The 26,519-nt window shown below is 44.0% G+C and overlaps 1 protein-coding gene across 1 annotated transcript; it reads left to right on the top strand.

The window, feature by feature from the left end:
• The first annotated feature begins 247 nt into the window (after positions 1-247).
• On the top strand, positions 248-24,831 carry LOC142664171 (oocyte zinc finger protein XlCOF7.1-like). Its single transcript, XM_075843238.1, has 7 exons — positions 248-590; positions 9,493-9,653; positions 10,091-10,264; positions 10,340-10,463; positions 12,890-12,987; positions 13,134-13,248; positions 21,936-24,831. Exons 2-7 carry the CDS (start codon positions 9,576-9,578, stop codon positions 22,997-22,999), a joined length of 1,653 nt encoding a protein of 550 aa, XP_075699353.1. The 5' UTR covers positions 248-590; positions 9,493-9,575; the 3' UTR covers positions 23,000-24,831.
• Positions 24,832-26,519: the final 1,688 nt, after the last annotated feature.

The raw sequence follows: 26,519 nt of genomic DNA, 5'->3' as shown, positions 1-26,519 counted from the left end.
TCCCCGTCTCTTCCCCACTGATAAGCTCCGCCCCTCCTGCCGCGTCACTTGGTGGTGACGTCATCACAACACATTATATTTTACACTGTTTAGCTCCGATCACTCCTTCATCTAACTAGTCACATAATCCTCATGACGCCTCATGTCACGTGATCATCGTCACAGGTCCTTCATACATCGCTCATTCTTTCCACTTCTAAGCTCCACCCCTGACACCCCGGTCACGTGCTTATGAAATTGTCACAGTTTCTTCATCCCCCACGTCTCCTCTCCACTGATAAGCTCCGTCCCTTCTGCCCTGGTCACATGGAGATTACATCATCACAGGTCCTTCATCCCTCACGTCTCCTCTCCACTGATAAGCTCCGTCCCTTCTGCCCTGGTCACAGGGTGATGACGTCATCACAGGCCCTTCAGCTATTGCCGTGTAAGAGGTGAAGAGCAGGCGTTGGTCGGGTGTTCTCTCTGTTATCAGTCAACCCTGTATCCCTGTATACAGAGAGCTGTCAATCATTGAGTGACCACGCCCACTGGACTCCTAAACCCAGACTGAGCAGAAATTTAACCCCTTCAGTGGCGGCCTCCTTGTGGTAAGTTGTTATTTCCGTCTTAGTTGTGGTCTGATGTTTTGTGGACTAGTCGTATATTCTAATCACATAATATTAGATACACATATCTCCCAACTTCCAAGTAGTGTAAAGAGGGACAACGATGCGGCATGCGTAAGCCACGCCTCTAATCCTCCCCAATCCCCGCCCATACACACCCGGTTCAGCCCATACAATATCATGCCCCCATAGTGCCTCCCACACAGTATAATGCCAACACAGATGCCCCCACACAGTATATTGTCCACACCGGTGCCCTGATATAGTAAAATGTCTCACACAGCTGCCCCACACAGTATAATGTCTCACACAGCTGCCCCATACAGTATAATGCCCCCATAGCTGCCCCATACAGTATAATGCCCCCATAGTTGCCGTACACAGTATAATGCCCCCATAGCTGCCCTCATACAGTATAATGTCTCATAGCTGCTCCATACAGTATAATGCCCCCATAGCTGCCCCCATACAGTATAATGCCCCATAGCTGCCACCATACAGTATAATGCCCCCATAGCTGCTCCATACAGTATAATGCCCCATAGCTGCTCCATACAGTATAATGCCCCATAGCTGCCCTCATACAGTATAATGCCCCATAGCTGCCCTCATACATTATAATGCCCCATAGCTGCTCTCATACAGTATAATGCCCCCATAGCTGCTCTCATACAGTATAATGCCCCCATAGCTGCCACCATACAGTATAATGCCCCCATAGCTGCCCTCATACAGTATAATGCCCCCATAGCTGCTCTCATACAGTATAATGCCCTCATAGCTGCCCTCATACAGTATAATGCCCCATAGCTTCTCCATAGAGTATAATGCCCCCATAGCTGCTCTCATACAGTATAATGCCCCCATAGCTGCTCCATAGAGTATAATGCCCCCATAGCTGCCCTCATACAGTATAATGTCTCACACAGCTGCCCCACACAGTATAATGCCCCCATAGCTGCCCCCACACAGTATAATGCCCCCATAGCAGCCCCATACAGTATAATGCCCCATAGCTGCCCTCATACAGTATAATGCCCCCATAGCTGCCCTCATACAGTATAATGCCCCCATAGCTGCTCCTATACAGTATAATGCCCCATAGCTGCTCTCATACAGTATAATGCCCCCATAGCTGCCACCATACAGTATAATGCCCCATAGCTGCTCTCATACAGTATAATGCCCCCATAGCTGCTCTCATACAGTATAATGCCCCCATAGCTGCCACCATACAGTATAATGCCCCCATAGCTGCCTCCATACAGTATAATGCCCCATAGCTGCTCTCATACAGTATAATGCCCCCATAGTTGCCCTCATACAGTATAATGCCCCATAGCTGCCCTCATACAGTATAATGCCCCCATAGTTGCCCTCATACAGTATAATGCCCCCATAGCTGCCCTCATACAGTATAATGCCCCCATAGCTGCCCTCATACAGTATAATGCCCCCATAGCTGCCCTCATACAGTATAATGCCCCATAGCTGCTCTCATACAGTATAATGTCCCCATAGTTGCCCTCATACAGTATAATGCCCCCATAGCTGCTCTTATACAGTATAATGCCCCCATAGATGTCCCCATACAGTATAATGCCCCCATAGCTTCTTCATACAGTATAATGCCCCATAGCTGCCCCTATACTGTATATTGTCCCATAGCTGCCCCCATACAGTATAATGCCCCATAGTTGCTATCATACAGTATAATGCCCCCATACAGTATAATGCCCCATAGTTGCCCTCATACAGTATAATGCCCCCATAGTGCCCCCATACAGTATAATGCCCCATAGCTGCCCTCATACAGTATAATGCCCCCATAGCTGCTCTCATACAGTATAATGCCCCCATAGATGTCCCCATACAGTATAATGCCCCCATAGCTTCTTCATACAGTATAATGCCCCATAGCTGCCCCTATACTGTATATTGTCCCATAGCTGCCCCCATACAGTATAATGCCCCATAGTTGCTATCATACAGTATAATGCCCCCATACAGTATAATGCCCCATAGCTGCCCTCATACAGTATAATGCCCCCATAGCTGCTCTCATACAGTATAATGCCCCATAGCTTCTCCATACAGTAAAATGCCCCCATTGTTGCACTCATACAGTATAATGCCCCCATAGCTGCTCCATACAGTATAATACCCCCATAGCTGCTCTCATACAGTATAATGCCCCCATAGCTGCCCCCATACAGTATAATGCCCCCATAGCTGCCCTCATACAGTATAATGCCCCCATAGCTGCCCTCATACAGTATAATGCCCCCATAGCTGCCCTCATACAGTATAATGTCCCCATAGCTGCCCTCATACAGTATAATGTCCCCATAGCTGCCCTCATACAGTATAATGCCCCCATAGCTGCTCCATACAGTATAATGCCCCCATAGCTGCCCTCATACAGTATAATGCCCCCATAGCTGCCCTCATACAGTATAATGCCCCCATAGCTTCCCTCATACAGTATAATGTCCCCATAGCTGCCCCCATACAGTATAATGCCCCCATAGCGGCCCTCATACAGTATAATGCCCCCATAGCTGCCCTCATAAAGTATAATGCCCCCATGGCTGCCCTCATACAGTATAATGTCCCCATAGCTGCCCTCATACAGTATAATGCCCCCATAGCTGCCCTCATACAGTATAATGCCCCCATAGCTTCCCTCATACAGTATAATGTCCCCATAGCTGCCCCCATACAGTATAATGCCCCCATAGCGGCCCTCATACAGTATAATGCCCCCATAGCTGCCCTCATACAGTATAATGCCCCCATGGCTGCCCTCATACAGTATAATGTCCCCATAGCTGCCCTCATACAGTATAATGCCCCCATAGCTGCCACCACACAGTATAATGCCCCATAGCTGCCACCATACAGTATAATGCCCCATAGCTGCCCTCATACAGCATAATGTCCCCATAGCTGCCCTCATACAGTATAATGCCTCCATAGCTGCTCCATACAGTATAATGCCCCCATAGCTGCTCTCATACAGTATAATGCCCCCATAGCTGCCCTCATACAGTATAATGCCCCCATAGCTGCCCTCATACAGTATAATGCCCCCATAGCTGCCTCCATACAGTATAATGCCCCATAGCTGCTCTCATACAGTATAATGCCCCCATAGCTGCTCCTATACAGTATAATGCCGCATAGCTGCTCTCATACAGTATAATGCCCCCATAGCTGCCACCATACAGTATAATGCCCCATAGCTGCTCTCATACAGTATAATGCCCCCATAGCTGCCCCCATACAGTATAATGCCCCCATAGCTGCCTCCATACAGTATAATGCCCCCATAGCTGCCTCCATACAGTATAATGCCCCATAGCTGCTCTCATACAGTATAATGCCCCCATAGTTGCCCTCATACAGTATAATGCCCCATAGCTGCCCTCATACAGTATAATGCCCCCATAGTTGCCCTCATACAGTATAATGCCCCCATAGCTGCCCTCATACAGTATAATGCCCCCATAGCTGCCCTCATACAGTATAATGCCCCCATAGCTGCCCTCATACAGTATAATGCCCCATAGCTGCTCTCATACAGTATAATGTCCCCATAGTTGCCCTCATACAGTATAATGCCCCCATAGCTGCTCTCATACAGTATAATGCCCACATAGATGTCCCCATACAGTATAATGCCCCCATAGCTTCTTCATACAGTATATTGTCCCATAGCTGCCCCTATACTGTATATTGTGCCATAGCTGCCCCCATACAGTATAATGCCCCATAGTTGCTATCATACAGTATAATGCCCCCATACAGTATAATGCCCCATAGCTGCCCTCATACAGTATAATGCCCCCATAGCTGCTCTCATACAGTATAATGCCCCATAGCTTCTCCATACAGTAAAATGCCCCCATTGTTGCACTCATACAGTATAATGCCCCCATAGCTGCTCCATACAGTATAATACCCCCACAGCTGCTCTCATATAGTATAATGTCCCCATAGCTGCCCCCATACAGTATAATGCCCCCATAGCTGCCCTCATACAGTATAATGCCCCCATAGCTGCCCTCATACAGTATAATGCCCCCATAGCTGCCCTCATACAGTATAATGTCCCCATAGCTGCCCTCATACAGTATAATGTCCCCATAGCTGCCCTCATACAGTATAATGCCCCCATAGCTGCTCCATACAGTATAATGCCCCCATAGCTGCCCTCATACAGTATAATGCCCCCATAGCTGCCCTCATACAGTATAATGCCCCCATAGCTTCCCTCATACAGTATAATGTCCCCATAGATGCCCCCATACAGTATAATGCCCCCATAGCGGCCCTCATACAGTATAATGCCCCCATAGCTGCCCTCATACAGTATAATGCCCCCATGGCTGCCCTCATACAGTATAATGTCCCCATAGCTGCCCTCATACAGTATAATGCCCCCATAGCTGCTCCATACAGTATAATGCCCCCATAGCTGCCCTCATACAGTATAATGCCCCTATAGCTGCTCCATACAGTATAATGCACCTATAGCTGCTCCATACAGTATAATGCCCCCATAGCTGCCCTCATACAGCATAATGTCCCCATAGCTGCCCTCATACAGTATAATGCCTCCATAGCTGCTCCATACAGTATAATGCCCCCATAGCTGCTCTCATACAGTATAATGCCCCCATAGCTGCCCTCATACAGTATAATGCCCCCATAGCTGCCCTCATACAGTATAATGCCCCCATAGCTGCCCTCATACAGTATAATGCCCCCATAGCTGCTCTCATACAGTATAATGCCCCCATAGCTGCCCTCATACAGTATAATGCCCCCATAGCTGCCCTCATACAGTATAATGCCCTCATAGCTGCCCTCATACAGTATAATGCCCTCATAGCTGCCCTCATACAGTATAATGCCCCCATAACTTCTCCATACAGTTTAATGCCCCCATAGCTGCCCTCATACAGTATAATGCCCCGATAGCTTCTCCAAACAGTATAATGCCCCCATAGCTGCCCTCATACAGTATAATGCCCCCATAGCTTCTCCATACAGTTGTTTGCCAGTCCCAGCGCAGGCAGCAGCCAGCAGTGCAGTGTTCATCTGGTAGTCCTTAACCAGCAGCAGACTCCACCATCCGACACCCTGACTGGTCAAGATCTATTGAGTATCACGGTCTGTAGTGTAGTGTTTAGCTCATTTGCCTTACATGAGAAAGGTCCCCGGTTCAAAGCCACGCAGTGTTTTTTTTTTTTTTTTATATCAATTATTTTTAATATCTGAATTTTATTACTTTAATCATTTTTTTTAATGCAACTTGAGTTGTGCCCGTACTCATCTTTACTATCCCACTCATGTGATCACTTATAAAAAGGTGTTACTTATGCACTTTATTATCACTTAGAACGCATGCACACGACCATCATTTTGATCCGCAATTATGGATCCGTAATTGCGGCTCAAAATACGGATCCATTAATTTCTATGGCCCGTAAAATATAGGACATGTCCTATTTTTTTAATTTGCAGACCGTGACAGTAGTAATCTTGGGGAAATCACATGGCTACGGCCATGTGCATGAGACCTTACTTTGGATTGTGTAATGTGTCCATAAACATTTTGGTCTGTCTGTCCGTGATTTTTAGCTCGGTCGTCCAGAAATTACTGAAGTGGAGGTTGGCAACCCTGATAGTGCCACAGTGCCCATGTAGATAGTGCCACACCCCCTGTACATAGTGCTACCCCCTCCTGTAGCCATTGGGACTCCCTCAAGGGACGGAATCCCCTGCCAGAGCATCGGCCGCGCTATGGCCGGGAATTCCGCTACAGGAGGAGCCACTGACGTCAATGACCATATATGGACAGTGACGTTAAGGACATCCCCGTTATCAGCGCTTAAAATAACTCTGTGCCCGGGGAGTCCTCAGTACTAATGCTGAAGCAGGGAGCTGACGGTTCCCTGCTTCAGCTTTGGGTTCAACTGTATCTGTGTCCTAAGAATGTAGATACAGTTGACACCGGGAGTCCGGGACATACCACCGGCCACCCGGGACAGCGAGATACAACCCGAAATCCGGGACTGTCCCGCTGAATCCGGGACAGTTGGGAGTTATGGGTACATACAACTTATACATTAACTTTTTATACATTTTTTGTTAATGTCGTTCACCGTGTGTTTTAAGGGAATGTTCACACGTAGCGTATACGACCCACAACATGCAAGGAAACCCGGCCGAATATTCTCACCAAATTGTGGACGTATAATCCTCCGCAACTTCTACTACAGAAATACAACAAGGCCGATCCTCGCCTCTCCGAGCGTTACCATAGCAACACGTCCCTGCTCTTACGGCTGCTCTGTCTCCAAGGGACCCCTATAATGGCATGTGACCTCTCCAGCCTGTGATTGGCTGCAGGAGCCACATGATGCCTTTGTTTTTATATATGTGTAGCCTGCAGCGTTGCTGTGAACATGCGGTTTAGCCACAGAGGATTCTGGGAACAATGGCGTTTGTTGCGGAACTTGACTTTCCCATTGAACTTAATGGGGAAATTCTGCAACAAATGCGTAGCGAATACGCAGTATAAATCCGATATCCTGCGTGTTTATAATCCGCATTGCAGGTTAACCCCTTAATGACCAGGTGATTTTTAGTTTTTCCCTCTTTGTTTTCTTAGGTCTATAACTTTTTTTTTTTTCTGTCAGTCCCGCAGTGTGAAGGATTATATTTTGCGGGACGAGTTGTAGTTTTTCAGGGCGTCATAAAGTATCACATAATGTCACTGCAACTGAAAAAAACTTTTTTGTGTGGTGAAATTCGAAAAAAAATCTGTGAGTCCTCCATTTGTTTTTCTGTGGTAAAAACGTCATGATAACTTTATTCTGCGGGTCAATGCAATTATGGCGATACCAAATTTCTATCGTTTTTCATGATGTGAGCCAGAGAATATTTTTCTGTCGATCGGACGGAGTGAGGGCTTGTTTTTTGTGGGGCGAGCTGTAGTTATGGTCACTTTTTATGAAAAATTTTTTATGGCGTTGATTTTTTGTACGTGACTAATAACTTCACCAAAAAAACGCATCTTGTGAGATGTCAGCCAGTGGCGTAACTACAGCTGTAGCAGCTGCTACGGGGCCCGCGGCATGAGGGGGCTCGTGTTACACGCTGGCACAGGCCTCCACCATGGCCGGAGGCCCCGCTAGCTGCCGCTATGGCTACTACAGCGCGACGCCACTGAACACTACGGCAGAGCAGGGAGGTATCTCCCCGCTCTGCCATTAAACAAAAGACATGTATCCCCTATCCACAGGATAGGGGATACATGTGTGATCGCTGGCATTGATAGGGAGAATGGGGGACTGAAAGTCCCCTGAAGTTCTCCATCACAAACCTCCGGGGTCTGTGTCGGCAGCTCCGTAGAAATGAATGGCACGCCGTTCGTGCTTGTGCGCATGCGTGACCAGCGCTCCTTTCATTTTTATTGAGCTTCGAAGACGCCGGAAGTCAGAGGTTAGTCATGAAGAACTTCAGGGGACTTACGGTCCCCCGTTCTCCCTATCGCTGCCAGCGATCACACATGTATCCCCTATCCTGTGGATAGGGGATACATGTCTTTTGTAGGACACACTATAGGTCTGATTTTTTTGGGGGGTTGGGTCTGCATGGCGTTACCCACAGGGGGGGCTGTATAGCGTAACCTACAGGGGGGGCTGTATAGTGTTACCTACAGGGGGGGCTGTATAGCGTTACCTACAGGGGGGCTGTATAGCGTTACCTACAGGGGGGCTGTATAGCGCTACCTACAGGGGGGCTATATGGCGTTACCTACAGGGGGGGCTGTATTGCGTTACCTACAGGGGGGGCTGTATAGCGTTACCTACAGGGGGGGGCTGTATGGTGTTACCTACAGGGGGTTCTGTATGGCGTTACCTACAGTGGGGCTGTATGGCGTTACCTACAGGGGGGCTGCATGGCGTTCTCTACAGGGGGGCTGTATGGAGTTATCTACAGAGGGGGCTGTATGGCGTTATCTACAGGGGGGGCTGTATGGCGTTATCTACAGGGGGGCTGTATGGCGTTATCTACACGAGGGGGCTGTATGGCGTTATCTACACGGTGGGGGCTGTATGGCGTTATCTACACGGGGGGCTGTATGGCGTTATCTAAAGAGGGGGCTGTATGGCGTTATCTATAGAGGGGGCTGTATGGCGTTCGCTACAGAGGGGGATGTATGGCGTTATCTACACGGGGGGGGCTGTATGGCGTTATCTACAGGGGGTGCTGTAAAAAGGCACTATCTACAAGGGGGGGTTGTTTGACACCCAGGGGAGTGGGGGCCCCAGTCAAAAGTTTGCAATGGGGCCCAGTCTTTCCTAGTTACGCCCCTGATGTCAGCAATGTCTCCCCCGTATCCGCCATGTCTCAGGTTGTCAGGAGTCCGGTCTTCATTGTCTCGGGGGGGGGGGGGGAGGAATGTCTTCATTTTACTCTTCTCACCTGAGAGATATGCCATAAATGTCTGATATATGGGGTTCCCATCTCTATGAGGAGAACGGGTTTCCCCCCGACCCGCCTGGTGAGGTGATGACTGCATCCAGGCGGAGAATGAATGGAGAGGTGACCACACATGTGCACGACTCTCTCCATTCACTTGTATAGGAGGTCCAGAAACAGCTGAGCACGGCCAGAGGTGGAGCCGCATCTATCAGACATTTCTGGCATATACTGGGGAGAAATGTCTGTGTTGGGAATACCCCTTTATTCCATGTGGTGACGGCTCTGAGAAGATGTTTCTCTCAATGATCAATAAGTGAGGTTCTGTATGTCACACATGATGTTGTCCCCTGTATGATCTCCATCTTCTCCTTTCTTCATAAAGACGTCTGCAGTACTAGATCCTCCCGTTCCTCCAGTTTTCTCATCTTCTCCACAACGTTCCTTCTGCTGAATGACCCACCAAGGATGGACAAGGACAGGAATGAGATGAGCAGAAGAATATTAGACTTCACCTTGGAGATCATCTACCTGTTGAGCGGAGAGGTAAACTTTTCTACATTATAGAACAAGTCACACATAGGGAAGGGACAATACATAATAGGAAGTAATAGGAAGAATCCAGTGTCCTGTATAACAGCGTCCAGACCTTCCAAGTGACGTCAAGAAGCTGAAGATCAGCCACCAATATGGTCAGTTATGTGTCATGTCACCAATGCAGCAATAGTAATGTTGTAGAGCAATGAGAATGACAAGGAACCTGGAGGTTCAGGGTGACCTCTATATAGAAACATAGAAGATGACGGCAGGAGGAGAGCACATGGTCCATCTAGTCACCCCCAATATTATTTCCATTTTAGTTTTGGCCTCGTTCTTTTTTTCTCAATGTCTTTTTGTAGGTGAGGTCTCCAGTATTACAGATGTGGGGTCACTAGAGCTCTATACAGCGGGGTCACAATCTAAGTGTCTCTCTCCATACGCAGGAGTACACAATAGTGAAGAAGACATCGGGTGACTGTACGACTCCCATCATCCAGGAGTCAGGAGGATGGAGCAGTAGTCAGAGCCCCATCACAGCGCCTCCCCCTCACTCCCGGATACATGAGAAGAAGATCTTAGAACTGATCTACAAGATGACGGAGCTGCTGACTGGAGAGGTGACACTGCTGGGAAATTCTATAGTAACAGCACTGGAGGTGTCTGGGTAATGACTGTATCATTGTGTGTGTCAGGTTCCTATAAGGTGTCAGGATGTCACTGTCTATTTCTCCATGGAGGAGTGGGAGTATCTAGAAGGACACAAGGATCTGTACGAGGAGGTCATGATGGAGAACTACCGGCCACGCACATCACAAGGTAAGAAGAGACAGATATATATATTGGCATTACTGTGGGCACAGGCTGGACAGGCGGTCATGTTGAAGTCTTAATAGCGTCATGTGCAGCACATATACACGTTTGTACAATAACATGTAATGTAGGAGCTCCACAATTTCGGCTCCTTTTACATCATGTTAGATCCCTACGTTTCGTTCTGCCGGCTGCTCATAACTCTGCATTAGAGGTGACATTACATTGTAGAGCGCTGGCAGCCGTTCTGGATACAGGAGCCACGGAGGCGAGCAGGACAATCTGTCTCCTGATGCAGAGTTATGAGAAGCCGGCAGCACAGACTATGGGCAGTTGTGCTGTAGTTAGAAGTAAACATGGTAATACAAGTTATTTAGAAAGAGGATTATTGGCACACTCCGGCAGTATAATAGTTTCCTATATTATGTCCGTATAACCGGAGGTACTCTTTAATATCACAAGTCATAGGTACTAGATCAGGGGTCTCAAACTCGGCCGCATATAGAAAAAGTTGACGGGCCGCATTACTTTCAAATTTGATACAACACAAAATGATTGTTAATAAATTACTTATTTGAACTACTATAACACTATATTACTACTATAATAATAATAATAATAATACTACATTACTATAATAATAATACTACATTACTATAATAATAGCGCTAGGTTTAAAATTTGAGATATTTCTCCACATGCTTATTTCAACAATCCAGTTTAAGTGTCGCTAAATGCAGTCCGGCGGCTCAGTTGGCAGCATTTGGCAGACACACGTCAAGATTGGGCAGTCCCTTTTTAGATGCTGCCGCAGTGCCCTCCGTGGATTCTGCCGCAGTGCCCTCCGCGGATGCTGCCGCAGTGCCCTCCGCGGATTCTGCCGCAGTGATGTCAGGGGCTTGCCCAGAGCTGGAGTCCCGGAGCAGAGCGCTAGTAGGCTCTTCCTGGGACTCCAGCTGTGGTCCTGACATCACTGGGACTCCTGCTCTGGGGAATTCCACAGAGTCCCAGAGCAGAGCATGTACTCTCGCTCTGCCCGGGATTCCGCTCTGGGGAAGACCCTGACACACTGTCCATATATGGACAGCGATGTCAGGGAATTCCACAGAGTCCCGGAGCAGAGCCGATACTAGTGCTCTGCACGGGACTTCGGCTCTGGGGAAGCCCCAGACATCGCTGTTCATATGTGGATAGTGATGTCGGGGAATTCCAGAGTCTAGCGGCTCTGTGTCCCGCAGGCCGCAGATGACAGCCCCAGGGGCCGCATGCGGCCCGAGGGCCGCGTGCTTGAGACCCTTGTACTAGATTCAGGAGATCGGACGGTGATCCAGGGATTTATTGTGATTTCCAGATTTGGAATCGTGGAGGAGTTTTTCCACTAATGAGACAATTGTCATCCACTTCATGGGGGGTTTTGTCTTCCTCTGGATCAACACGATAGGATTATATGTTGGTCTTAATGGATTTGTGTCTATTTTCATTCTTATTAACTATGTAACACAGAATGTATGGAGCAGAATTTACCACTAATATAAATACAATGTGTTCCGGAAAAACAATCTCAGAATCACATGGATAAGTAAAAGCTTTTTCCCACTTGTTCTATGTACATATTTTGTAGGCAATTATTTTTTCCATTGAATATTTGATTTTGGTTTTTTTCATTTGAATTTATTGAAATGTTTCCCCTATACACAGGAGCTGGATCATTCTCTATCAGCCGAATCTGTAAGTGAAGTGAACTGACGACTCGGCTGAGAGCGGGTCCTATGTATCCATGTTCTTCATCTTAGATGTGATCGATATTATTGTGATCCTGTGTGTTACAGACACCGACCCGCTCTCAATTGCGTCGTCAGGTGACTTCACTTACAGATTCGGCTGATAGCGAATGATCCAGCTTCTGTGTATAGAGGAGACATAACAGCTGTATGAAAACAAAAATAAAAACTTTTAATAAAAGTCCATTTAAAAAAAACAAACGTGTTTAATCTCCTAAAACCAATATATATATATTTTTTTTAAATAAATATGGGAAATATTGCCTACAAAATGTGTACATAGCCTATTAGATGCTAATAAGCAAGCACCACCTTGAGAATTTTTTGGTTGGCAGGGAACTCTTAAAATAGGGGTGCACTGTGTCCTGCCACTTTCAAGTGTATCTGCGACCACAGAACGCAGACACAGTTAAATACTATGGCGGAGCAGGGAGCTGTCGGCGCCCCGACGTTCGCTATGGTAGGTCACAGTCTCTTTTACTCCTGCGGCTTACAAGGCGCAGGAACATCAACACAGGTAGTGAGGACCTCAACATTGTGATTTAGGCTCTGATCAGTAAACATAGACGTCTAGAGAAAAGTGTCTGATATATGGACAGATATACAGTAGATATACAGTAGTCATGTATTCTGTCACTGTGTTTCCTACAGATGGATCCAGGAGAAGAAATCCACCAGAGAGATGTCCCAGTCCTCTGTATTCCCAGGACTGTCTAGAGGAAAATCACAATGTCCCAGAGAATCATCAGGTAGATGAAGCTGAGTCCTATACCAGATCTATATAGGGGGATGTAGAGCTTTTTGGTCATAGATTTTGGTGGTTTCTTATGTTGATCTGTTAGATTCTTCACACTCTCTGCTGTATTGTACTGAATTGTTACATATGTGAAATCAGGGGGAAGATCTGACTAATATTAAAGTGGAGGATGAAGAAGATGAGGAGCGGGTGAGGGGCGATCAATCGTGTAATAGTGAAGTGGAGGAGGAAATTCCAGGAGGTGTTACCACAGGTAAGTAATGGTGAATTGGGAGGTTTGTTAAGGTGAGGTTCCTCCTTAGTTCTACATTACAGTAACACGTCAGACAATGTGTTATACATAGTGCAGGACCTGAGGGAGCTGTGACTGCACATAGAAGTTCTCTACAAGGTGTTCTATCAATCCGGTCATGCACTAGGCCTAGCATCAGATTTTGAGCTGTAATAAACAACTGCACTAATAGCCGGGATCTGAGAAAACTCAGTTTAACAACTTAAGGAGAACCATACACCTGGCCATACATGTGCATCTGAGTACACCATGTAATAGGTAGGGCTGCACAAATCCTGGGGCACTTAAAAAATTTTTTCCTATCCTCCTCCGTTAATTAGATATCGGTGCCGTTATGTTTGGCGCCCGATATCTAAATAACCCCCTGAACTGTCAATGGGGTGTGTAATTGGCAAGGGGGCGTGGTACTATCGCTGTGACACTGTCCAATCGGCTACGAACAGTGTCACAGCAAGAGCTGGTGAGAGGAGAGCGTGTGCTGTTCCGTGGCTTTGTGGGTATCATCAGCAGCGGCATCGGATCTATGCGCGCTCACACTCTCACTCCTCCGCTCTCGCAGACAAGGACGACAAGACTGTGATCACAAAAACAGTGGCACACCTCTCCATAGATTGTGTGTGATTTTCAGCTCTGCTCCATTCACTTGAATGTAGATTAGTTGCAATACCAGACATGACCAATTGTCAGGTGTGATGCTGTTTCTGGAGGAAGCCATGTTTATCTAATCCTGGACATCCCCTTAAAGACCTATAATAGGCATATTAAAGCCAACATTTTAGGGGTTAAATACTCCATTACGAGTAATTTCCTAATATATATGTTAGAGGTCCTTTCATTAACGCGCAGCAGTGTTTCTAGCACTAGAGCAGGTGCTTTCAGCAGAAAACTCTATTACATTCTGTTGTTGGTACAATGATGGGGAATTTGATGACCATGCTGCTGCACGCCTCTTTTATTGGAGCTGTCCTCTATCATAAAACAAAGTATTCCATTAGGCAGTGTGTCAGACCCTTATTCAGCTGACGGCTATATCTGATTTGATCCACAGTTAAATGGCTGTAACGTTTTTATTTGTTGGGCTAGCGACGTGATATTTGCAATGTTTTTTTCATGATCAATGCTTTTAACTTTTTCAGCATTTTTAGGCTTATAGTTGAATTTTTTTTTACAATACATGCTTTTTTGCTTTTTAGCTAATTTTTCTAGCAATATAGTGTTACCCTAAAATAGACTTTTTATTTCCGGGTAGTCATTTTCTAATGTATATTTTGATATCCTACATGTCTATGTTAGGATAATTGTGTCAGGTTTAGCATTATGACGATGACTGGCGAGGGCAACGTCTCTCAAGGGGGTGGGGGTTATATGTAATATTTATTTTATTTATTTTTGTTTTGTTTTTTACCTTTTTAATTTTATGGCCTTACCCTCAAAGATCAGAACAGACATTTGGGGAACTTTATTATTTCATAATTTTTGTATAATTTTTTTTACACTATACATCTCCTTTGTAACTGGCGCTGCACAGCAGGGGAGATCAGCCATGTTATAGTAACTATTGTTACTGATAGGGCTGTGCTGGGTCTAGTTAGACCCAACAGCAGCCTCTCACTACCGGCATCTCTGCAGTCATGTGACCATTCACGTGACCACCGGGACCAATAGAGGCAGTGGCCTCTATTCTGTACCTAGCGCTCATTGAGCGTTGTGTACATGAAAACCACTTTTGCCTTCTCTCCAGGGCAACCGACCTTTAGCTCCCAATCGCTTGGGCAGCAAGCTTCCTGCACCGCATATATACAGTGGGCCGTCCTCAACTGGTTGAGCATAATTTTGTGAGTTAATCAAAATTAAAAACCACATACATTTTAGTTATTGCCTTTGTACTTTGTAATTTATTTGGTTCAATCATTAGAAATCCCCTAATAACAGCTGAGAAGAAAGATCCTTATTATAGTTCTATATTTAATATGACGCTGGGACAAGAATTGAGGAACTATTAGAAAACACACAAGATCCCCATGACAACTCTGCACACAAGTCACAAGGGGACAGGTTGTCGTCAGGATATTTCCGTAGTACAACCTTAGGCTGCAATATCAATCAATTGAATCTGCGTTATTATCTACTACTGTTGTCACGTAGGGTTCGTGGACCCACTGGGTCGTACCGCCTTTGTGGTATGGCAGTTGGCCAACAGGGCGCAGGTCAGAGTCTATAGTTTATATAGGGTACCTGTGGCAGCTCGGACAGCAGCAAGGCAGGCTTGGCAGGAACTAGGCAGCAGGTAGACGTCAGGCGTGGAGAAGCAGGGCAGGCGTGGTATACAGCACGGCTACAGCACTGCACCAGATCAGGATACAGGAACAGGAAACCCTGGGAGCAGGAAACACTAGGGGACCATTTGCAAGACAGACTTGGAATACAACAACAAAGCTCAGGCGTGGGAGGATGGGGCTGGGACCTTCTTATAGCTCAGGGTACTCTTGAGCAATTAGCTCAAATCGCCAACAAGTCTGGACTGAGCTCGTGAGCGCACCCTGGTGGTCACTGGAGAAGGACGGCCGTATGTGCAGACATCTCTTGACAGCAGGGTGTCGACTGGATGGAAGGAGTTCATGGTCAGCGACCATGGACATTACAACTGTACACTAAATATCTCTTTTGGAACATGTCTTCTTTAAGTTGACACTAACTTTTCAAACATCTTAAGCTAATCTAATAGTATACCAGATATATATCAACCTTGTGATTTACTTACAGTTAAAATTTAGTCATTTTATCCATGCAAATCTTATGTGAAGTTAGTGCCACTAGGTGAGAGAGACACAGATGATGCTGCCCATAGAAGTCTATGGAGAGGGTAGGGGAAGCAGGAGCAGAGAGATAGAAATAGGTGACACAAATACAGTCCAATGGGGAGGAGAAGCAGAGAGAGACACACAGACGCTGCTGCTTATAGAAGTCTATGGAGAGGGTAAGGGGGGGTCAGGAGCACAATGACACAGACACTGTTGCCAATAGAAGTCTTTGAAGAGGGAAAGGGAGGGAGAGCCGGAGCAGATCGAGGTGACTTAGGCTGCTGGTAAGAGTTATTTCACCCCAGTGCTGGATTTTCCGCTACGCTGCTTCTTAATGTTGTATGATGTGCTTCATGTTGCGGCAGCTTCTAAGAGTGTGCTTCAGAGAGATAGTGGACTAGGATGGATTTCTGCTCTGTCTGCGCAGTGTATAGAAGACAAGATAGCAGTTAGAATCCACCCACTACATCAGCGAAAACTGAGAATTAAAGAAAGAGCCTTCAGAGGGAAGACTGCTAAACAAAAAAGCCATCTACAAGTCATGTAATGGGCAGAAATAGTGTTATTCCTCCTGTACACACATATGATAGATTATTCTGAAAAGTCATCTAAAATATTTAGCACGCTTTAAGGGTCTTTAAGAAGTTCTCAAAGTGGGTTTAAAGATTTATTTTTTATTTTTTATATATATATTGGATTTAAAAAACAAAACAGATCCATGATTATTTAGGAAGCACCTATTTTAACCAGTTGCTGACTACCCATAGACTATAAACGTCCTGGTGGTCCACACCTATCTCTGCAAGGATGTTTAAAAACGTGCAGCAGAGTTTTCCACTCCATCAGAGATACATAACTTATTTTATTGCTCAGTATCGAAGCCCTACATGTTCTGAGAAAAACAAGACCAAATAAATATAGGTTAGCAGAGGAATAGAACAACAATTTGCTATTGTCACATGGCTAAAACTTAAAAATATGCCTGGGAGGGGGGGGGGGAGCTGCTGTACAGGACGTTTAAAGACATTTCAGTAATGATAACCTGTGCTCAGAGGCCACTTAATTTTGTCCACCTTTTTAGTACTTGATAGAACCCTCTTAGAAATTCACTAAGAATTCAGGCTGTTCTATCAAGGTACTGGAATTACAGATTATTACAGATTTTGATTGATAACCTCGCTCTGTCTATTCCACTACTTTCTAAAGATGTTCTATTAAAGGGAATGTGTCACTAGAAACATTTTTTTTTTTTTTTTTAGTTAACCGCTTCCCGACCGCCCACTGTATATTCACGTCGGCACTTGCTGGGCTCTGTGCAGTGCCGACGTGAATTCACGGTGGGTGTTAAAAGCGCGATCCAGGTGTCTCAGAGTAGCGCTGACACCCGGATCGCGCTGTTATCACCTGCCTCTGGTCCCGGAGATATGATCGGGACCTGATTAGTTCGGGTCCCGGTCATGTGATCGCAGGGAAAGTGTGTTGTAGCAACGAACTGGAAAGTTTGTTGCTACAACAAACTTTCCCGGGGACCGATTGCGGGTGCTGCAGTCGGTTATAAGGCAGAACCGGGGGCCATATAACAGCCCCCGGGTCTGCCATGCACAGCAGCCTATGAGAACCAGCCGGATGCTGGTTCTCATAAGCTTCCTGTCAGTGTGACTCTCAGCGTCACACTGACAGTTTATAATACGTTACACTACCTAGGTAGTGTAATGTATTATAGCAGCGATCAGTGCTGCCAGGCTTCAAGTAAAACAAGTAACAAGTGAAAAATAAAGTAATAAAAATGTTTTATAAAAGTGTAAAAACAAGTTATAAAAGTTACAAAAAAAAAGAATGCTTTTTTTCTTATAATAAGTCTTTTATTATAGGAAAAAAATGAAAATGTTAAAAAAAGTACACATATTTGGTATCACCGCGTTCGTAACGACCCAAACTATAAAACTATAATATTATTTTTCCCGCACGGTGAACACCGCAAAAAATAATAATTAAAAAACAATATCAGAATCACTTTTTTTTGGTCATCAACCCTCCCAAAATATAGAATAAAAAGTGATCAAAAGGTCGCATGTACCCCAAAATAATACCAATAAAAACTACAACCTGTCCCGCAAAAAACAAGCCCTTACACCGCTTTTTTGACGGAAAAATATAAATTATTACTCTCAGAATATGGTGACAAAAAATTAATAATTTTATCAAAGTGATTTTATTGCGCAATCACCTCAAAACATAAAAAACCTATATACATATGGTATCGCCGTAATCGTACCGACCCGCAGAATAAAGTAAAATGTCATTTATACCGCACGGTGAACGCTGTAAAAAAAAAAAATCCCAAAAACATTGTCAGAATTTATGTTTCTTTGTCACTTTGCTTCCAAAAAAATCTAATAAAATGTGATTAAAAAAAATCACATGTACCCTAAAATGGTACTAATGAAAAGTACAGATTGTCCCGCAACAAATAAGCCCTCACACGGCTCCGTTGGAGAAAAAATAAAAAAGTTCTGGCTCTCAGAATATGGCGATGCAAAATGTGCAGAGTGTTCCAAAAGCGGATAAGATCGGGCACCATTTATCAGTGCGACACCGGCCACATATCTGCGAATTATTATTTATGTACCCCATTATTATACCCTCTTATTATGCCCTGATGTACCCCGCACAGGTTACATATGCCCCCACATCATAAACTGAAATACCAGCAAAACCCCAAACAGAACAGTTACCAAGCAAAATCTGCGCTCCAAAAGCCAAATGGTGTTCCCTCCCTTCTGAGCCCCACAGCGTGCCCAAACACCAGCTTACGTCCACATATATGACATTTTATATCCGGGAAAACCCGCTCAACATTGTACGAGGTATTTGTCTTCAGTGGCACAAACTGGGCACAATATATTGTGCATTAAAATGGCATATCAGTGGAACATTTTAATTTTCACTTTGCACCATCCGCTGCACATTAACGCCTTCGCGCACCACGACTTAATAGCATGTCGTGGTGCGAGGGGTTATTTATGGAGCGGGCTCATGCGCTGTGCACGCTCCATATTCTGCAGGTGTCAGCTGTGTATTACAGCTGACACCCGGGACTAACAGACAGGAACAGCGATCGCGCTGTTACAGGAGCCTGTAAAATGACATTATACTGCAATACATTAGTATTGCAGTGTATTGTACCAGCGACCTAATGATCGCTCGTTCCAGTCCCCTAAAGGGACTTTTGGGAGGTTTCCACTGTTTTGGTACCTCAGTGGCTTTGCATATGCGACATGACACCCGAAAACCATTCCAGCTAAATTTGATCTCCAAAAGCCAAATATTGTTCCTTCCCTCCTGAGTCCTGCCGTGGGTCCAAACAGCAGTTTATTACCACATATGGCGTATTGCTGTAATCGGGACAAATTGCTTTACAAATTTTGGGGTAATTTTTCTCCTTTATTCATTGTAAAAATTAAACATTTCTATGTTTTTTCAGAAAAAAGTAGATTTTCATTTTCACGGACAAACTCCAATAAATATAGCAAAATACCTGTGGGGTCAAGATGCTAACTATACCCCTAGATAAATTCCTTGAGGTGTGTAGTTTCCAAAACCGTCTCACTTTTGGGGGATTTCCACTGTTTATGCACCACAAGACCTCTTCAAACCTGACATGGTGCCTAAAATATATTCTAAAAAAAGGAGGCCCCAAAATCCACTAGGTGCTACTTTGCTTCTGAGGCCGGTATTTCAGTCCATTATCACACTAGGGCCACATGTGGGATATTTCTAAAAACTGCAGAATCTGGGCAATAAATATTGAGTTGCATTTCTCGGGTAAAACTTTCTGTGTTACAGAAAAAAATGTATTACAAATGAATTTCAGCAAAAAAAATACAATTTGTAAATTTCACCTCTACTTTGCTTTAATTTCTGTCAAGCGCCTAATGAGTTAAGAAACTTTCTGAATGCTATTTTGAATACTTTGAGGGGTGCAGTTTTTAATATGGGGTGATTTATGGGGTCTATCTAGTACATAAGGCCCTCAAAGCCACTTCAGAACTGAGCTGGTCCCTGTAAAAATAGCCTTTTGAAATTTTCTTGAAAACGTGAGAAATTGCTGCAAAAGTTCTAAACGTTGTAACGTCCTAGAAAAATAAAATAATGTTCAAAAAACTATGCAAATATAAAGTAGACATATGGAATATATAAAATAGTAACTATTTTGTGTGGTATTACTATCTGTTTTACAAGCAGATACATTTAAAATGAGAAAAATCATAATTTTTGCAAATTTTCTCAAAATTTTGGTGTTTTTCACAAATAAGCAATGAATTTCTTGACCAAATTTTTCCACTAACATATGTCACGAGAAAACAATCTCAGAATCGCTTGGATAGGCAAAAGCATTCCGGAGTTATTACCACATAAAGAGACACATGTCAGATTTGAGAAAATCGGGCTGGTCATGAAGGTCAAAATGAGCTCAGTCTTGAAAGGGTTAAACAATTAGTGTATAGGTGATTAAACATTGTTCTAATTTTTAAAAAAATGTTCACGAGTCAGGAAATATTATAAATTAGATTCTAATTTATAATATTTCCCAGTGCTGGTCACTAGATGGAGCAATTCCCAAAATTGCAGCATTGCATGTGGTAAATCAACCACATTGCTTTATGCTGCAAAATTTGAGAAAACTCTCTCGCTCTAGTGAGCTCTCAGAAACCCCCCTCCTTTATCCTGGCTAGTGCCGGGAGAAACGAGGGGATTGAACGGTCAAACCTCCTACACTGTGTGTCGCCATTTTTTGAGCTAACACACAGTGTAGTAGGTTTACATACAGTAGTAAACACACAGTAAAACACGTACATACACAGACCTAATTTACCAGCTCCTGCCGCCGCCGCTCCCTCCGGTCCGTCTGCTACCTCCGCTCCAAGTGCACAAGTCCGGAAGCCGCGACCGGAAGTAGTAATCTTACTGTCTGGCCGCGACATCCGGTCCACAAGAAAATGGCGCAGGACGTCGCACAGTTCAATTTGGACGGCGTACAGCATAGTGGATGGAACGGGCCCCGTTCGCATTCACTATGGGACTGTATGCCGTATTCCATGTCTGTATGTGTCGTTAATCGACACATACAGAGATGGAAAGAAAAATGGCAGCCCCCATGGACAAGAAAAAGTGAAAAAATAAAAAAAGTAAAACACAAACACACAAATAAAATTTTTTTTTTAAAATAAAACACTAAAAGCAAATAGATCTAAAAAAATTTTTTTTTCGTGACACTGGTCCTTTAAATTGAGATACGGTGACTGTTCAGCCATAGGGATATACAGACCTCATTGTCATGCCTGAGATGTGTGCTTTGTCTGCTGACACATTATCTTGTTAAATGTAGACTATGGCCAAGATTAGGTTGTCTGTAATAACATTAAGTTAAGATGTATGTTGAATTAGTATTGAAAGGCCAAATGTGTTGGCAGAGGACAGGCTTTATTGGCAGAAAATGTTCTGCTTTTCAAAAAATATATTTTTTATTTTTTTTCATTAGGTCAAGATCTATGTAATAGAAGTGGAGGTCTGGGTGTAGACCAGAATCCTGGACTTTGTCATCGATATATTTTAAAGTGTTATACAAAGCGTTAAAAGGCCGGAATCACACATATAGTTTTTGAGGCAGGTTTTTGAGCTGAAACCAGGAGTGGATTCAAATGGCACAGCTTAAATTTTTCCTTCCTGCTTGACCCACTTCTGGCCTTGGCTCAAAACACTACATGTGGGTTTCCAGCCTAATATTAATGTTATAAATTTGTCAACTTTGTGTTTTGACACAAAATACATTTTTAACCCTAACAGAAAATCCCAGTAAGAACTCTGAGGGAAACTTCATGTTATCAATAAATTATAAAGTAGAAGATGAAGATATCATGCAGCAGTCTTCAGGAGAAAACCTCATTACCCTTAATGTACATCCAGGACTTCACCGTACCAATCTATCCTATAATTCCCCTAATCATGAGGCACCTTCTCTTGACCAATCACAAATTGTTACCACAAGTACAGCTCAGAAAGGGGGTAAAAGGTTTCAATGTGGTAAACCGTTCACAAAAATTTCAGGTCCTTTTACAAACAGAAGAATTCACGCAGGGGAGAAGCTGTATTCATGTCCAATATGCGAGAAATGTTTTGCACAAAAATCAGATCTTGTTAGACATGAGAGAACTCACACAGGAGAGAAGCCGTATCCATGTTCAGAATGTGGGAAATGTTTTATTACTAAAGCCAGACTTGGGAATCATCAGAGAACTCACACAGGAGAGAAACCATACTCCTGTTCAGAGTGTGGAAAATGTTTTACAGATAAATCAAGCCTGGTTATACATGAGAGAAGTCATACAGGGGCAAAGCCATATTCATGTTCACTATGTGAGAAATGTTTTGCACAAAAATCAATTCTTGTTGCACATGAGAGAATACACAAAGGAGAGAAGCCATATTCATGTTCAGAATGTGAGAAATGTTTTGCACAGAAATCAAGTCTTGCTAAACATGAGAGAATTCATACAGGAGTGAAGCCATATTCATGTTCAGAATGTGTGAAATGTTTTACAGATAAATCAAGTCTTGTTGCACATGAGAGAATACACAAAGGAGAGAAACCATATTCCTGTTCAGAATGTGGAAAATGTTTTACACATATATCAAGTCTTTCAAAACATGAGAAAATTCATACAGGAGAGAAGCCATATTCATGTTCAGAATGTGGGAAAAGTTTTACACAAAAATCAAGTCTTGCTAAACATGAGAGAAGTCACACAGGAGAAAAGCCATTTTCATGTTCAGAATGTGGGAAATGTTTCATTACTAAAGGAAAACTTATGGCTCATCAGAGAAACCACACAGGGGAGAAGCTATTTTGATGTTCTATAAGTGGAAGATGATTCACAAAGAAATCAAAGTTTGAAACTCCCCAGAGAATTCACATAGAGAAGAAACCATTCTCAGGTTTAGAATGGGGGAAATGCTATAAGAGCACAAAAAAAGATTCTAAACACATCATATTATTCACAGATATTAAACAGCCAATAAAGTGTTTGTTAATTTTTTTTTGGGTGGACTTGGCCTGGATCTGCCAAACACCCAAATTATATTTACTGGAGGTCAACTTTGACTAGGATCTATGAAAGAAAATTATTGTGGAGATAAGGAAGAAAAGAAGAGTCTTGTTTACTTACAAAGCAGAGAAGCTTAATTGTCACTGAACCTTGTGTAACGTCCATGGCCGCAGACTGTCGGGATTACTCACCCCACGACGGCCACAGCCATGGTCTGGTGAGCGCTGGCCCGCATCTCCTCCCCAGCAGAGGCCAGCGCTCACTTCCGCTCCACTCTTCTCTGTCCTGTAGGGTGCGTACGCAAGCTCGGGCCCGGCCTTAAAGGTCCAGTGCGCGCACATGTAAAACATTAATTAGCCCATGATCACTATGGGCTATAAGAAGTACCCTGCCCCTTTGCTCATTGCCTGAGCATTGTTCATATTCCTCTGTTAGTCTTGCAAATGTTCCCTAGATGGCACAGTAGATGCAGCGGAAGACATGACTTGACCTTCACTGTAGATGGCACACTAGATACGATAGTACGGGATACAGGGTACAGGCAACAGGAACGGGTAACACTGGGAACTGGAAAACACTGGGAGACCATTTGCAAGACAAACTTTAGGTATACAACAACGCTCAGGCAAGGAACAAGTGGGCAGAGACCTTTTTATAGTACAGCAGCATTCTGGGCTAATTACTGATAATAGACAGCTGGACGCGTACTGGCCCTTTAAGGCCGTGCGCGCGCGTCCTGCGGGAACCAGTCACAGAACCCGGAAGTTAGTGCCGGCGTCTCCCTGGAGGGAGATGCCGCCGGGAACACAGACGTCCATGGCCGGAGCCGTCAGATTGTAAGTCTGAACGATGGTCCGCAATCATGGACTTTACAGTGTCTTATTTAAACCTTTGACGTATGGTTTGCCCTTTGTTGTTGAAATGTGTGGTATCACCATGCCGAGATCCAGAGCGCCCTGAGGCCTTCAGAAAGGTTATGGATGTCCATGATTCAGGAAAGGGTAGATGGCCAAGCTATTAGATATCAATCGTTCCACTCTCCAGAAAACCATCTACATGTGGAGATTTCAGACAACTGCCAAATGGTCCAGGCCAGTTTGTATCAGCCTGAGAGCAGAACATGATGCTGAGAAATATCTGAGAACCCTAGAATTTCTTTAAAGATCTACATGTGGATTTTGCCACTCTTGATGTCTACCATTTCAAAAATGCTGCAAAAATGAAAACTACATGGGGGTACTCCAAAAGAAGACCCTAGCTATCGAGTAAAAACATCAGGGCAAGACTACAGTTTGCATATGAACACCTAGGCGCAAAAAAAAACCACTTCTGGAATAGTCTGCTATGGAAAGAAGAATCAAAAAGTTATTTGTCTCCAGTGCCAGAAGACATATTTGACATAAATTATAGACCGCATTTAAGCAGAAAAAAAATGGTAAATGACTTGAGAGCATGGTGGAGGAAATGTTATGGTTTGGGACGGCTAAATTACATCAGGCCTGGGCAGATCATTATCTTAGAATCCACTATGAATTCTATATTTGGAGAGGTTGTTTGTGGATAATGTGAGACCGTCTGTCAGAAAGCTTTAAATTCAGCTTAAAGAGGCTCTGTCACCAGATTATTAGTGCCCTATCTCCTACATAATTGAATCGGCGCTGTAATGTAGATAACAGTGGTTTTTATTTTGAACGATCATTTTTGAGCAATTTTAGATTTATGCTAATTCGCTTCTTAATGACCAACTGGGCATGTTTTTACTTTTTACCAACTGGGCGTTGTACAGAGGAGTGTATCACGCTGACCAATCAGTGACCAGTCAGTGTCATACATTTCTCATTGTTCCAGCCCATTGTTACAGCCCATTGTTACAGTGTGATTGTGCAGTGAAAGAAGCTGAGCTGGAACAATGAGAAGTGTATGATGCTGATTGGTCACTGATTGGTCTGCGTCATACACTCCTCTGTACAACGCCCACTTGGTCTAAAGTAAAAACACGCCCAGTTGTCTATTAAGAAACGAATTAGCATAATCCAAAATTGATCATAACTTGCTAAAAAATGATCGTTTTTCAAAATAAAAACCACTGCTGTTATCTACATTACAGCGCCAATCAGATTATGTAGGAGATAGGACACTTCTAATCTGGTGACAGAGCCTCTTTAAAGTAGACTTTGTCTCTAATATCATGACTTCTTTCTATCTGAAACTGAATCTTTCTAAAACTGAGCCCCTTGTTTTCCCACCATCTTCTAACCTACCTAAACCTGATGTCTCCATCTCAGTGTGTGGCACTACCATAACTCCTAGGCAGCACGCCCGCTGTCTCTGGGTTATTTTTAACTCCGATCTTTCCTTTACTTCGCACATTCAATCACTTACCCCCTCCTTTTACCTTAAAAATATCTCCAGAATCTGCCCTTTTCTTACTGTGGAAACAACCAAATCTCTCATTGTCGCTCTGATTCACTCTCGTCTTGACTCCTGTAACATTACTAATCCATCTTCCCCTCCCTAGACTCTCCCCTCTCCAATCTATCCTTAATTCAGCAGCCAGGCTCATCTTTCTGACCAATCGCCACTTGAGCCACGGAAAGAAATGGCATAATTGTGATGTTTTTTTTTTGTTCAGCAAATTATTGCAAATTCAATATTTCGCCTCTTATCTGTTTCTACTGTATGAATGAAGAATAAATATTGATACACATGTCACCATATGTAAAAAAAATAAAAAAAATTTACATGGGGTTTCCTTACATGACTGTAGTTGGAGACTTATACACTGCAGGCTCAATGAAAGTGTAATTTTGTAGGGTAAGGTAATGATTGTGAGTAAGCCTAAAAACGACATTAGTGTTTTACCTTACACATTAATAAGCGTTATAGTTTTGTTACCATCCACAGACCAGGGGTTTACATGAACTATCATTCCTATCCTGACACAGCCGCGCAATGATCTCCCATCATCTTACACTAAACCTTATGTGTAACATTGTGTTGTTAGAATGTTATTTTTTAATAAAGTGCTTGTTTCTCACAGTGTTTTTTTTTTTTGTTATTCTCGACGTTCGTTGAATTGGGATATATCAAAGGGGTTATGTGTGTTTACAAGGCAATGATGTCACATCACATAGTAAGGATTAGCTTGCATTGGAGACAAGCTGGAAGAGCAATGTGGGATTAGAGCAGTATAAAGGGGTATTCCCAGCGCAGGCTATGCCATAAATGTCTGGTAGATGCAGGTCCCGCCTCTGGAACCTGCACCTATGTGGAAAATAGGGGTCCCCTGACCTGCCTGATGTGTCAGCTGCCGCATCATGGCAGA

Source organism: Rhinoderma darwinii, chromosome 1, assembly GCF_050947455.1.
Source record: "Rhinoderma darwinii isolate aRhiDar2 chromosome 1, aRhiDar2.hap1, whole genome shotgun sequence".
Taxonomy (NCBI): Eukaryota; Metazoa; Chordata; class Amphibia; order Anura; family Rhinodermatidae; genus Rhinoderma; species Rhinoderma darwinii.
Note: the sequence above shows the minus strand (reverse complement) of the source record. Positions and strands in the feature narration are given on the sequence as shown.